The 15,134-nt window shown below is 33.3% G+C and overlaps 1 protein-coding gene across 4 annotated transcripts in view; it reads right to left on the bottom strand.

Moving 5' to 3' along the window:
• Positions 1-15,134, bottom strand: part of BBS9 (Bardet-Biedl syndrome 9) — a 345,679-nt gene that overhangs the window by 186,814 nt on the left and 143,731 nt on the right. For all 4 annotated transcript variants that reach the window (XM_054692462.1, XM_054692461.1, XM_054692463.1 and 1 more), the window contains exons 13-16: positions 12,234-12,336; positions 11,369-11,473; positions 8,438-8,452; positions 2,970-3,110 (exon numbers count right to left, since the gene is read on the bottom strand). In XM_054692462.1, coding sequence (XP_054548437.1) covers positions 2,970-3,110; positions 8,438-8,452; positions 11,369-11,473; positions 12,234-12,336 — 364 coding nt within the window. The remainder of the gene's footprint in view (positions 1-2,969; positions 3,111-8,437; positions 8,453-11,368; positions 11,474-12,233; positions 12,337-15,134) is intronic.

Here is a 15,134-nt window from a genome sequence, read left to right as displayed (position 1 = left end):
TTGATATTGGGCATGTGACTTGATAACAATTATTCTGGAAGGAAATTTGGCATTGAATAATGTTTTCAATTGAGCACACTCTTTAATATTTATCTTTAAGGAATTCCTTCTTTGAGAAATAGATAAGTACAAAAAATTTGCATGTACAAGACCCCTCTAAACACTGGAAGGAAAGTTAGCCATACATTTAAGTAGCATAAAAGGACTGTTACTTGTTATTACATATAAGTAAAATATTGGTGTAGTTTTCACATCTCTTCCCAACCTCCTCTTCCTTAGCCCATCTGCATTAGGTCTTGGGCCGTTTTACAGCTAGAGGAGGTCGTTTGACAAAATTATGGCACTGAAATCAAAGTAGAAATTTCCTAAGAACTTTATAGAAATATGCCTTTCTGACAAAAGTCACAGTCTTCACTATAACTTGTCCTTGCTGTCCTTTCCAATACCTCCTGCCCTGTAGTCAGTAATGACACCCAAATTTGAAGAAGCTGTCTTACACTGAAAAACAAGCAAAGAAAGACAAAAGCTGGATTTCAAAAAGTACATGAACTACTATACCACTTTCATTGTCCATTTCTTGACTTTGTTTTATAAGACATTTTAAGAAGTAATTTTTATTGCATAAGTCATATTTAGACAAAAAGCTCCCCAGATAGTTATTTGGATAAATATTGCTACAAAAAGATTTATACTATTAATAAATGGTTTGAACACAATACAAATGTTGAAAACATACTGCTAGTCAAATGACTGCTAGCATACAGTGCATTCCTTAAAATTATAAAGTAAAATATCTAACTATATAAAAAGATGTCTCCAAAAAAGTAAGCAAATTAAGTTCTCTTGGGAGAATAAAATGCACAGAAAACATTATTTTAATATTAGGAAAATAGAAAAAAACAAACAGATAACACTAGAAGGTAAAAGTACCAGTAAATTTTATTTTCTTCTTTTTGGTTATCCATTTCTAAATTTCACATTTCTTTTGTAACAGGAAAATTAAAGCTATTTTAAGTATACCTGTATTTGCTCACAAAACAAAAATAAACAAATAGGTGAAGATGTAGATTAAAATAGTTTTATTTCTTCCTTAGAATGTTCACTAATTTTATTTCAGTTAAAAAATAGACATAAGATTTTCAATAGCAAATTCATCTGATATCAATATGTCTTATATATACCCAGAGAGAAAAATACTCTGGAAGATTAGAGTACCAAGAGTACTTATTTTAATAATTACAGGATCCCAGCTTATTCAATATGAACATATAGCAAGGCATTTTAAAAGAAAAATATGTAATATTACATACACAGAACTTGAGGGAAATTTTTTTTTAATTTGTCACTGAGTTCAAATTCTAAAGTAAGTAAAAACATATAGATGCTGAAGAGTATGAGATACCTGTGACAGCAAAACAAATGAGCTCAAAATCAGGATGAAAATGGAGGAATTATCTAAAAGAGCCCTAAAAGGGCCTCAGAACTAATGTAGATGGGCTAAGGAAGAGGAGGTTGGGAAGAGATATGAAAACTACACCAATATTTTACTTACATATAATAACAAGTAACAGTCCTTTATGCTACTTAAATATATGGCTAACTTTCCTTCTAGTGTTTAGAGGGGTCTTGTACAGAAATTACTTCTCTGATCAAAAGCATGCATTTTAATTCAATCTCTGGGGACTTCACCCATTTATAATACAGATCAGTTTCTCACAAGCCAGCATCTTCAAAATTTCTCAAAGGCACCACTAAATTCAGTGTTCTACATATAATTTCCAACTCTTGATATATTCCCAGGATAGTACAGGAGACCCAAGGAACTAAAACATTTATGGAAAATGTTACAAAGGTAGTGACTCTTTCTGTCTTTTTTATAATTCACATTTTTATAAGAAACGTGACTAACAGGGAAGGGGAAGAGAAAGGAAAGGAAGGGGGAAAGAGGAAAAAAGAAAGCAAAGGCATAAAACTGTTTGCTAAATATTTCAAAATATATCCAAATATATTCAAACTCAACTCAAAGATTAACTATAATAAAGTGCACTTAATTTTGGATATTTCTCATAAAATTATATATAAATAAAGCTCTTGAAAAAATTTCAAATAAAGAAAAATTTTAAGCACTCTAAGCAGTTTAGTAACATAAAAGTTGACTTACCATAAATTTCTAAACCTGTGGGAAATACTCTTTGTATTCTAAATCCTATTCACTAATGCAAGAGTGAAGATGTACCACATAGCCAACGGTGCTGAATTTTAATGAGGGATTTAAAAGGATTCATTTGATTCCCATATTTTTTTTAATTCCACCCCATCACCAAGAAAATTAATACATGGGACACATGAGCAACCCTGGTTACTAAGACACTTTATCCAATCAACATCTTTGTTTTTTTGTAAGCTATTCAGAAAGAAAAAATGACACCAGGAGAAAGTCACACCTTCACAAATTACCCCAAATAGTCACTGTCATATTCAGTTTTAAATATGAAGCCCCATCTAAATGATCAGAGTCAGTGAATGAACATTCATCCCTCCAGCTGCTAGAGACAGAAGAATCCCGAAGAACACCTATTTATGAGATTACTCTTCAGGGGCACAAGAATATAACTTAAAAAGGTACATATCCAAAACCTACAATGAAGATGAATAATAAATATTTATAATCTAACTCAGAAAATTCCAGAGTCTAAAAAGAAGCATTTGATGCTTTCATTTCTGAATACTGAAGCAAAATAATGATTATAATAATTTTAATCAAACTTAAAAGGTATACCTTATTATCTTGTTGGTATAAGCTATGTGCCTTTGAACAGGGAAACAAGAGGGGAAAATCCTTGAGGCATTTTCATATTCTTAGTTAACAATTATCTGATAATTACCCCATCATTATCTGCTGATGAAGGATTCCATTCCAAATTCTTAACATTTCTGATGTTACAGGCAAGTTACTTCAAAAGTCTTACCTGGAAAGAGACTGAGAAGACTGACTGGAGATTTGTTAGTATCGATAGTTAGTTTGTGGCTTGCAGTTTTTGAAGGCTGACCTGGAAGGCATATTAAGTTCAGGGGAAGTCTAAATTTACACTGGATAACTCGAGGAATGCCTGAAATAAGAGAAATGTAAATTCACAGATTTGACAAAATAATTTGACCAAAATAATATGTACTACTAGTAGCGTAACAATATATCTACTTTAAAAGTCTATTTTCAGCCCATTTCATTTAGCACAACCAAAATAACTGCAAAATATTATTATTGTATATTACTGTCAAAAAGTACACAACTAAAATAAAATCCCAAGAGAAGAATGGGTAAAAGATCTGTCTTTACTTAATATAGTGTTTAAATGATCACAGTTAATACTATATAAAATATTACATGTAGTTACATTGAATTATTGAGCTAAAATTTTTAACGAAGGCATTCTGAGCTCTAGCCTCAATCCAAAACTACCAACTAAAATGAGCAAAGAATATGAAATTTAAATCAGAAAGTCTCTATAGGACCATATCTAGTAATTCTCTACTCAAAAACATTTTCAATCTTTAGCTTTTCTATTTATTGAATATTCAAAGTACATTAAAAAGTTCCAATAAATTATGAGCAAACTCTGCCCAAGGGAAGTTCTACTGAAGTTAATGTCCATTTTATACATTAATATTAAGGATATTACTTTCAAATAAATTTAATATTTTTCGATCCATTTTACTTTTTTTAAAAGAGTTATTTATTTATTTATTTATGCAAGCACTGGGTACACTCAGAAGCGTGGGAAGGTAAGATAATTCACTAGAGTCAGCGGAGAGCAGAGCAGGCAGACTGACGAAGTACACTGCTGAGGGGAGCATCGGGCGGCAGGAGAGGTCTGCAGCGCCATGTGGGACCCTCATCTGGTGGCCGGGGATTGAACCAGCGCTGCAGAGGCTGCGGGCAGGTACGCAACCCAGCGCTCAACCGCTGCGCCACCGGGGAGACCCCCGATTTTACTTTATATATCACTGCTAAGTGAAATTTTGAAAGGCTCAACATAGGCATCAATTGTCAATTTTTCCAAATACACACAGAATTACTGAAATAGGTAATTGAATAAATAAATAACAAGGAAGAGTTTTATGTATAAATTTAAAAAAATCATTCCTCTAAATATTTCTATGAAGAATGAAACTAAAACCAAAGCAAATTAGGCTCTGTACTCATAAATCTAGAAAAGCAATTCTTCAATGTTAGGTTTTCCTCCTTTTAATAGTCTATTTTTGATTGATATGATAAGACAAAATATAGAAACCTACATATTAGTATATACTGCCATAGAGAAATGGTAAACTTAAAATGTTCTATTTGATCTATCTAGCACATTAATTCCTTTGTTTCTTTATAATAGAATGAGTGAGCAGCTTTAAAATAACAAAAGCAGACATGGTTGAACTTCAGGGACATGGTTTCAAGGCAGGATCCCTAGAATTAGCAATATATTTTGTTACTGTCAATTGGAGTTATGCTTACTCCATATCTAAGCTAGGAGTATATACACTTTTCAGTACTTCTTACTCACTGGGATAGTGAGACTCATCAACAAAGGCAAGCATATTGATATATGAGGTCAATTAAATACTTTTTCAGGGCATGTGCAGCATATCTGTCATTCTCTTCCACATAATCTATTATCCATCAAATTTTACATAGCTCATTTTTGTTCATAACCAACAGATGTTAAATTCACTTCTCTTGGAATCTTAGATGCAAATTATAACTGGTGTCTTTTCAGAAAAACCCCAAGGTATTTATTTCCTGATATTCTGTGAGGCTTCAGAGCCATGTGCATTTGTACTTTACAATGATGAGATGTTCTGACTAAATATTATGGTAATGTAATCTAAGCTACTGCTCAAGCCACAACTATCAACATCACCACAAAAAAATTATGAAATATTTTTTCCAGCTTCAAGGATATTTTATTATATTCCATACCTCTCTACATTATGAAATTATACCTACTAAAGATGCTGCCTCTACATTATATAAATTACAACCTCAATTAATAGATGCAGTCTAGAAAGAACAGGGAAACTGAAACCTATTTCCTTATCTTTCATTTTTAATTAATAGAAAAACAAAATATGTTTGAATTAATTGTTCAAACAAAATTTGACTGAAAATGTTCTAAAATTATACTGCTAAAAAAAAGAGTGGCCTCTGCTTCACTTGGACCAGGTACTGATTGAATTTGCAATTAAAAAAAATTAATCATGATCAATAGTGGTCGCATGTGACTTGAGTCTATACATTTGAAGATTATTGCTCTAAACCTCCAAGAACCCAGAGTTAAAGAAACTGGCAGTATAAATGTTTTTGGAAATATAAACAAATGGTTTGCAAGCACTTATAAACCCAAGAAAGGAAATACATTATAACTCAATTCACAGTTCAATCAGGTCAGTTAATGACAATATCACACACTAGAGCAATGGTCTGTAGTTGGTAAGATTTGTAGAACTCTTCCAGAATTTCTTTTTTCTCCAGGAATAATAAACCTGCTTCATAGGACATTTGGAAAACATTACTTTGAAAAATGATGACACTGATGCTTAATAAAATGATTATGGTTATTTTTTAAATGAGGCAGCTTAAGAAGTTATACTGGGCGGGGGTGGAGGAGGGGCTATAAAATCCTTTAGAAACCAGTTTAAGGAAACTGTATCTTTGAAAAGAAAATTACAATGCCAGCATTTCATATTACTTCCCATCAAATTAAAACCCAAGCATTTCAAAATACAGTCTCTAGTATTTAAACATGGGGTTTATCAGAGGCATTTCCATTGAGATGAACATTTTTTGGGAAACATAAAAGGTATATTTTGCTACCAATTACACTTCAGACTGTAATTGTATCTAAGAATCTGAGGCCAGAGGTATACACATGTAAGTGTCTGCAAAAAGGAAAGAACACATTACATGTATTTAAAGACTTTTCAAAGTTGCTAGTAGAATACCGTAAAACTTAGTTGAAAGAGCTTAATTGGTGTTAATTTTGCCTAACATCACTGATATTTTCATTATGTAATTGACAAAAAAAGTTTCTGTATAGGGCTTATTCAATTCTCTGAGAGTTATGCCGAGAGAAAAGAAAACTTTGGCGTCTACAATACTCAAATATTGGCCTATTCATTCAGCAGACTGACTACGTTCTGTAATTTTTTACCAAATATAATCACCTCTCCTTCAAATGCTTCCCTTCCTAGCCTACTATAGGATATGGATAGTCTCAAATACTATACTGCAATTAATCACAAAATTTAACACTTAGAAAATTCACATCAAAACCATTTCTGACAGAACAATTTTTCCAGAAAGAGAATTCTAATTTTATCTGGCACACCCAAGAGCCCAGTATCACTGACAAGAAAGAAGTCAAAATGTGCTTTAAAAAAGTAACATATATGTCAGAATAGAATAACTACATATTACACATCCATAGAATGCCCTTAGAGCTCTTTCCAGGGGCCTGCTAGAGTCATTTCATATTGAAAACAAGGAACCCCCAAAGCAGTAGCAATGTCTGGTAGCCAGAACTTCCTTGATCCCTTCCTGTTATGTCTGGCTACGTACTGTGCTCCATCTGCAGTCATGTTTTACACTACCCATGTCATGTAACTTTAATGCAGAAATAATGGAGACTAACTCTTATGGGACAACATAAAACCTCACTTGCATTTTTTTCCCCACATGTAAAAGCAGGACTGCTTATCTACAGTACAGCCTGAACAGATCAGGCCAATAAAATGAACCAGCCTTTGAAATTTGAAGCCTCTGTGTAAGTAAGATCCAAATGGCAACATAATATTTTCTTGAGTACTAAGTGAGGCTGAATATTTCAATTCTACTCCCTGAAGCTTAATTATAATTTTTAAACATATCATAAGAAGTTATCAAAACCGGCTTTAGCTTTGTATTGAAATACTAAAATTTCCATACTTTGATTTTTTTCTTCATGGCCGGGGCTGAATTTAGAGTAAGAAGGGGTAAATTCTCATTGATAATCCTTACTTATTTTTAAAATTTAATAAAGTATTTCATAAAATACAGTACAAAACCCTAACAGCTATAAGCAATATTATAATTCAAATGTAAATATTCACTATCAAAAATAGCTACTTTTTATTTGGTTTTTTTTTTTTAAGATTTATTTATTTATACAAGAACTGGGTACAGGCTAGATGCGCAGGAGGGTGACAGGATTCGCCAGAGACAGAGCAGGGAACAGAACAGGCAGACTGACGAAATACACTGCTGAGGGGAGCAGCGGGCAAGACAGGAGAGGTTTGCCACACCATGTGGCACCTTCACCAGCAAGCTGGGATCAAACCCATGCTACAGAGGCTGCGGACAGCTTCACAGTGCAGCGCTCAACCGCCTGCGCTACCAGGGAGGCCCAAAATAGCTACTTTTTAATAACCCAAATTCTAATTTGACATTTATATTTCATCTAATTAATGTAAAGGCTTACTTCTATTACAATATTTCACATATAAATGTATTTTCAACTCCCAGATACTATGCAACTCAGAATGTTGGCATCATCAAATTATATGAGTAAACATTGCCACTATTCTTTAAGTATTTTATTTAATTATTATTAACTAATATTGTTATCTGAAATTATTTTAACCTATCTAATAAAGAAGAAAGCACCACATTAAATCTGTATCTAGGCAGAAAAATAATCACAGTGGAGACACGTTTAAAGTGCCCGTCATGTACCCCAATATTGTACAATTCAAAGATGAGTGCTTTACCCATATTCTCAAAGAGCTCAAAATCTATTAGAGGAAACTGAGGAACAAATTTAATGAAATTCATTTTATGAATATGTCATTAAAAAAGGAATTAGGAGATACAAAATGGGTACCAATTAGAACCGATCCAAGCAAGCTCAAGGGGTCAGACCCTTGATAATATTCCCCCACAAACTCTAAACAAGACAAGGAACAGGTCCACAGAACGAAAATTTATGATATTTTCATCAAAGAGAGAAATGGATATGTTGGTGCATATAGAAAAGAGACAATTTAGAATTTGGTGACAAATCCTTTTTTTCCTCCTTACTTTTTAAGTAAAGTAACAGAACATACAGGTAAATCACTAATGACTTATGGAAAAAAAGTGGTCAAAGACACCTTTGTTTTCAAAAAAAGCAATGGAGCTTCATTCTTTCTTATGATTATCAAGCTACTAATGAATGACAACTCTAACATGAGACGAAACATTTACTATCCTCTCTATACAAAGATCAAGGCACTGAATCAACCAGAAGACGATTCTTAAAATAGCAGTATTTAAAAATAGTTTTTTGTAGTGTACTGCTAATTCAATTCATTGACTAAATAATTTCAGTTCTGAAATTAATTTTGTGTTAAGTATTTTCTCACTCACCATCAGGATTTCGATCTATCCATCAGAGGCAACACGAAAAGGAAATAGGGGAGAAAGAATATGACAAATTGTCAGTTGCACAATTACAATACAAATTTAATACACATCTGCTTAAAAAGATAAATTAAAATTTTCAGTGTTCTACAAATGATTTAAATGACCTTCAATAAAAATAAGTGAAGGAAATTCACAGTTGAAGAGCAAAACAAGAATAACTGAAATCTAACAACATATTTGCAATTCCATTCTCTAAAGTCTACAAATTTAATGTGGCAAAAAGAGGTAAAGACAAATATGATCTAGAGCCTATAGCAAACCAGTCATTTTATAAATATGACAGAGCATTAAATGCATTTTGGGGGAAAAATGTTAAAAGTAATATTTACAGTTAGTAAAAACTACTAAAGACTAATGCCCTTTTTGGTTAAAAATAATTTTTTAAACAATTTAAAGCCAAGTATCTTGTAAAGTACAAGAAATTGACCACATACACTAAAGTTATAAAATCATCTGAGTGGATAGCATTATCAATACATAAGCCAGAAAAACCGGTTAGCAAACTAAAATTACAAATATTAAAAACACTGCGAAATAAAAATGAGCATCAATGCAGGGAGTGGGGGGAGGGGAGATGAGTAGGACATCTCTAAATCTTATAAAACTAAGAAAATTATATAGAAGTATTTTTTAAACACATGTACATATCTAACATTGCTGGATACACTAATACCAGCTATACAATACTGAAAAGTTTTTAAAAAATAATTGCTGGGCCTCCCCGGTGGTGCAGCGGTTGAGCGCTGGGTTGCGAAGCTGCCCGCAGCCTCTGCAGCGCCGGTTCCATCCCCGGCCATGGAGAAGGGTCCCACATGGCGCGCAGACCTCTCCTGCCGCCCGCTGCTCCCCTCAGCAGTGTACTTCGGTCCTTCTGCCTGCTCTGCTCCCCGCTCGGGCTCTGGTGAATTCTCTCACCCTCCCGCGCTTCTGACTGTACCCACTGCTTGTATAAATAAATATATAAACAAACAAATAAATAAATAAATCTAAAAAAAATTGCTGATTATTCTTTTTATTATTCTTTTTAATTATTTAATTATTAACATTGGTTTACATTGTTGTTTGTGGTTTTTTTTTTTAAAGATTTATTAATTTATTTATACAAGCACTGGGTACAGTCAAAAGCGATGGAGGGTGAGAGAATTCACCAGAGCCAGAGCAGGGAGCAGAGCAGGCAGAAGGACCGAAGTACACTGCTGAGGGGAGCAGTGGGCACGGCCGCTGCGCCACCAGGGGAGGCCCTGTTTTATTTTTTTTTTTAAAGATTTATTTATTAATGCATACAAGAGCTGGGGTACAAGCCAGAGGTGCGGGGGATGGGGGGGGTGAGAGGATTCACCAGAGACAGAGTAGGGAACAGTACAGGTGAACTGAAACACACTGCTGAGGGGAGCAGCGGGTGAGACAGGAGAGGTCTGCCTCGCCATGTGGGTTTCTCCCTGGCTAGTCGGGGGTGGTCGATCTTGCGCTGCAGAGGCTGCGGATGGCTTCATAGTGCATTGCTTAACCCCTTGTGCCACCAGGAAGGCCCTGTTGTTTGTGTTTTAGAAGTATAGCATCTCCCCCTTCAGGTGTTGTTACCACACTACCTAGTATAACACACTCATAGTCTACCACCATAGTCCACTCTGCTTCCTCCCTACCTTGCTCTCTTTCCTTCTCCTTTCCCTACCTCTCTGGGAGCCTCAGCTCCATAGTCAGTATTCTAGGGTTAGCTCTTAGTTTGGCTTTATCTGGTCTTTTGATTGGCTTCTCTATATTGCACACATAAGTGAGACAGTCCCATATTTCTCTTTCTCCTTCTAACTTATTTCCCTTAGCATATTCCTTGCCAGCCCCATCCATGTTGTCACAAATGGCAATAAATGATCTTTTTTGATACCTGAGTAACATAAGTAGACACTTAATCTTATCAAATGCTTTCTCTGCATTTATAGATATGATCATATGGTTTTTAATCTTTCCTTTCATTGATGTGGTGAATTACATTGATTTTCAAATGTTGAATCATCCGTGTATCCCTGGTCTAAATCCCACTTGGTCATGGTGTATAACCATTTTAATTTATTATTTGATTCAATTTGCTAGGATTTTGTTAGGGGAAATTTTGGTCATTAGAGAAATTGAAATTGGTCTATAGTTTTTGTTTGTATATGTTATCTTTGCCTGGTTTTAGTACTACAGCAATGTCCTCATTACATGTGTTTGAAAGTATTTTCCCTTTCTCAACTTTTTGAAAATGACTGATTACTCTTATTCTATTAATCCACTGATTGTCAAATTGTTACCACAAAAAAAGTTCACTACACAGGAAGAAACAACTATAAAATAGTATCAAAATAAGTTGAAACTTACAACACTGAATATCAAAAGGACATAAGATAATTTTTTAATCTAATAATTTCTTGAGAAAATGCAGATCAAATTTTAGAGGATTTGTTCTTAAATATTTTAACATGTAAGACACTAAAGTTTTATTTAATCACTAAAACAATGTCTGTAACCCTGAATACTGCCTTAATGTCAGCATAATTAATAACAATCTTTGTCACTAATTCACACCAGCCTTTTTCTTGAGTTCCAATACATGAAGTCTGATCGATATCACACTTCTAGTGGAAATAAAAATATATCGTATTTGCTATTAATTGAAAAGACAGAATCAAATTTATATGTGGAAATCAGCTAAATCAATCATCACTAATTACTCAAAACATACAATTGTGTAATAGACATACAATTTTACTTCACAGTAAAAATACTAATATTTTATAATTTGTTTTCCCATCTTTAAAACTTAAACATTTATCCCATAAATCCAATAACTTAAAAGGCATGATTATGTTTATAAATTTTCAAACAACTAAGGTTTACCTGTTGGTCTGGAATAAGAAACAACAGCATTTCCTTCCAATTCAGATGGTGTATAACTTCCTTTCAGATAAACAGAAAATGCTACTGTTCTAGTCATCTCTGGTGCTATAAGCAAAGTGAAAGCATTAAGTTACATATTATTGAACAAAAGAGATAGGATCCTCAGCTGAACAGTGGCAGTAAACATAGAATGAAAAAACTTGAAAGAAAATTCACAAATCATTTTAACAGGACTAATAATAACTTGGGCCTAAGTAGTAGGAGATGACAGTCTATGGAAAGAAATCTTACATATGTTGCCCTTCACAGTATATCTACATTTTAGGAACTATTATAAATATCTTACAGAGATTCATTTTCTAATTAAACCTTCAAAACAGCCCTGTAAAACAAATATCATTATCCCTTTTTGCAGATTAAAAAAAAACTGACACTCCAAGTAATTACAAAAGCAGCATGCCCAAGGTTACCTATTGAGTGAAAGAGCCAAGATTCAAATTCAGGCCAGACTCCAAAGCCAATATTCTTTCTTCAAACATTACTGATTCAATAAATAGGTCACTAGAGAAACACCAATAAAGAACACCTTCCAAATTATAGTATTTAAGTACAATTACAGGTCCAACTTGTTAAGGAAAACACAAGGAAATCTGTAATTACTTCAACTCAACAGTCATTCACTGAATGTCCATGCTTGATGTTTATAGGGAAAATAAAAGCAAAACAATTGTTGATTTCAGTAACATACCAGTCTCACTATTCAAACAAGAAATACAGTCATGAAATAAACACACTATAATAAATGAAATTAATAAAAAATAAACCTCATACCATGATAGACATTAAGTCAAAACAAAATATTTACCTGTGAATTCAAAGGTGAACTGATCACACGTCAATACTAATGGTGGCTGCACATAGACTGATAATTTGGCTTTTTGCAATGAAACTCGGTTCTGCAGTGTGACCTAAGGAAACAAAAACTGCTATTAATAGAAAACTAGATTTCATCCAAATTGAAAGACTATCACAACTATTTTGTTGTGATAATTAGGAATAATATCATCTGAGGAAAAAGTGAGTCATCACAAAACGTAACATGTAACATAAGTAGTTGATTAAAATTTTTACCCAGTTAGAAACCTGGCAAAGTAGCTGAACAGACTTTTTTCTAAAGAGATATATAAATGGTCAACAAGCACATTTAAATTTGCTCAATATCTTTCTACACTGTGAAATACAAATTAAAATCACAATGAGATATAACTACATAGCCACTAAAAATGCAATAATCAAAAGGACAGACAAAAATAGTTATTGGCAGGAATGTGGAAAAACTACAATACTCATATATTGTTGGTGAAAAAGCAAAATGAGACAGTCACTCAAGAGAACAGTTTAATAGTTTCTTTAAAAAGTAAACATCAAAAAGTAAACCCTATAACCTACCACTTCCATACCAGGAGAAATGAAAAGATGTGTACACCCAAATACTTGTACACAAAGGTACATAGCGTTAGTCATAATAGCCCAAAGTAAAAACAACCCAAACGTTCATCAAGCGATGAATGGATAAACAAAACAAGTTGTATCCATACAACAAATAAGTATTCCGTAATAAAAAGAAATTAAGTGCTGACACATACTGCATCATGAGTAAACCTTGATAACATTAACACTAAGTGAAAGAAGCCAGTCACAAATAACCATGTGTTGTATAATTCCATTTATATGAAATGTCCAGAACAAGCAGATCTATAAAGAAAATAGATTAGTATACTTGCTAAGGAATGGGAGTAGGGGCAGTTGGGGAGAGGAGAAGAAAACAAGAAATGACCACTAATGGGAATACAGTTTCCCTGGTCAGGGGGCAAAAAGGGGGAATGAAATGTTCTAAAATTAAATTGTGGTGATGGCTGCACAACTCTACAAATATATTAAAAATCATTTAATTATATACTTTAAATGAGTCAATTGTAAGTTATGTGAGTTAAACCTCAATAAAGTTATTTTAAAATGGTCTATCAAAAGCAAAGGAAAAACCTGCCTTCATGGCTGGTGAGTAATTACAGCATGAAATACTATATATGTTCATTTCTCTTTTCATGTATAGAAGTGACATCATGAAGTATTTGTCTTATCCAGTATCAGTATATTATTACCTTTTGCATAATTATTCTCTAAAGATTTCATTACTAGCTAGATATGCACTACTCTAGATAAAAATAAAAACACTACATGTTCTTCCATGGCTTAACACAAAAATACATGACATACTTGAAAATACCAAAGAATGGAAATATTGACTGCTACATATCTATCTAAGTTGACTGCAATTCCAAATTTGTGATCTTGCTTGACAATGCTGAAAAAGTCTTCTCATGCCAATTAAGAATCAGTAGCTAAGAATGACGGACTGGAACTAGAGTGGGATAGGAAGGAAAGGCTAGAACTTCTTTCACAACCTAAGGAGAGGCATCAGAAGAAACCATCAGGCCCAAAAATCTTTACTGAGCCACAGTGCTAAGGGGTATCACCTAGAGGATTTAAGAAGCTCAAAGACCCAACTTCCAACAGGCACATACTGTTTGGATTTTTGTCTCCAAAATGTCTTAGCCTCTTTGAAGAGTCACCTTTGAAAGGATTCATTCATATACCTGGTGGAGTAAAGCAGACTTAGCAAATTTACCCACACTTGTGAGATGCTAAAACCAAATGAGTCACAATCTCTAAGGTAGACCTGGGTATTGATATTTCTAGTAGCTCCCCAGTAATTCCTATATACAACCAGAGTTGAGGGTCATCTTTGCTATGAAGCAGTTCAGTCTAGTTAGTAGAAAAGAGAATACTTATTTTTAAGAAAACTAGTTTGGAATATTCTCTTAAGTAACAGACCTGTATAACCTATTCCTTAATTATATATATATATATATGTATGTATACATATACATATATATTATTAGATTTAGCAAATAGCTTATATTAATTTTAAGAGATGTGGGTATTTTGTACAACTTAAAAATACATTAAAAATAAAAATTTTGACTGACGAAGTAAAATTTTTAAAGGACAATTATTGATGCAAATAAATAATAAACATAGCAAATGAACACTGTACCCTTGACTCTTACTTTGTAAGTCCGGAGAATACATGGCACGCCACAAAGCTTCCTTAATGATGTCTGACCATTATAAAAAACATAACACCTTTTTAAGTAAAACCCTGATGGTAATTGTGGGAAGAAGAAACTACATGTGTGCAACAGACAACATTCTTTTAAAGGGCTAGTTAAAAATAAACAGGATCAAGTACATATTTTACTACTAATAATAATGTTAGTCTGAACATGTTTTAAAATAAAATAGTAGTAATAATCATTAGCAGCTTTATATTGATTCTAATAAATTATACATATTATCTCATTTAATCCTCATACCAGTATGAAACAGGTACTATCATTATATACCATTTTATAGAAGAGAAAACTGTAGCTCAGAGAGACTAAATAATTTGCCCAAGGCCATTCTGATTATAAGCGCAAGAATCACAATTTAACTTTTGTCTGCTAGAATCCAGAGCTCAGGCTCTTATTTGTGGTCTTGTCTCAAAATAACTGCAAATAAAAATGTATTCCCATTTTACAGCTTAAAAATAGAGGTTCAGAGGAACTAAATAACATGGCCAGCCAGCCAAAAGAATTGAAAATCATGAGGAGCAGTGTTTTGTGAGAGCTCATTTTTGAAAGGGAAAACAAAAAGGCCTTAA

Source organism: Talpa occidentalis, unplaced genomic scaffold (genome assembly GCF_014898055.3).
Source record: "Talpa occidentalis isolate TD23 unplaced genomic scaffold, MPIMG_talOcc4v2.1, whole genome shotgun sequence".
In the NCBI taxonomy this organism is placed as follows: domain Eukaryota; kingdom Metazoa; phylum Chordata; class Mammalia; order Eulipotyphla; family Talpidae; genus Talpa; species Talpa occidentalis.
Note: the sequence above shows the minus strand (reverse complement) of the source record. Positions and strands in the feature narration are given on the sequence as shown.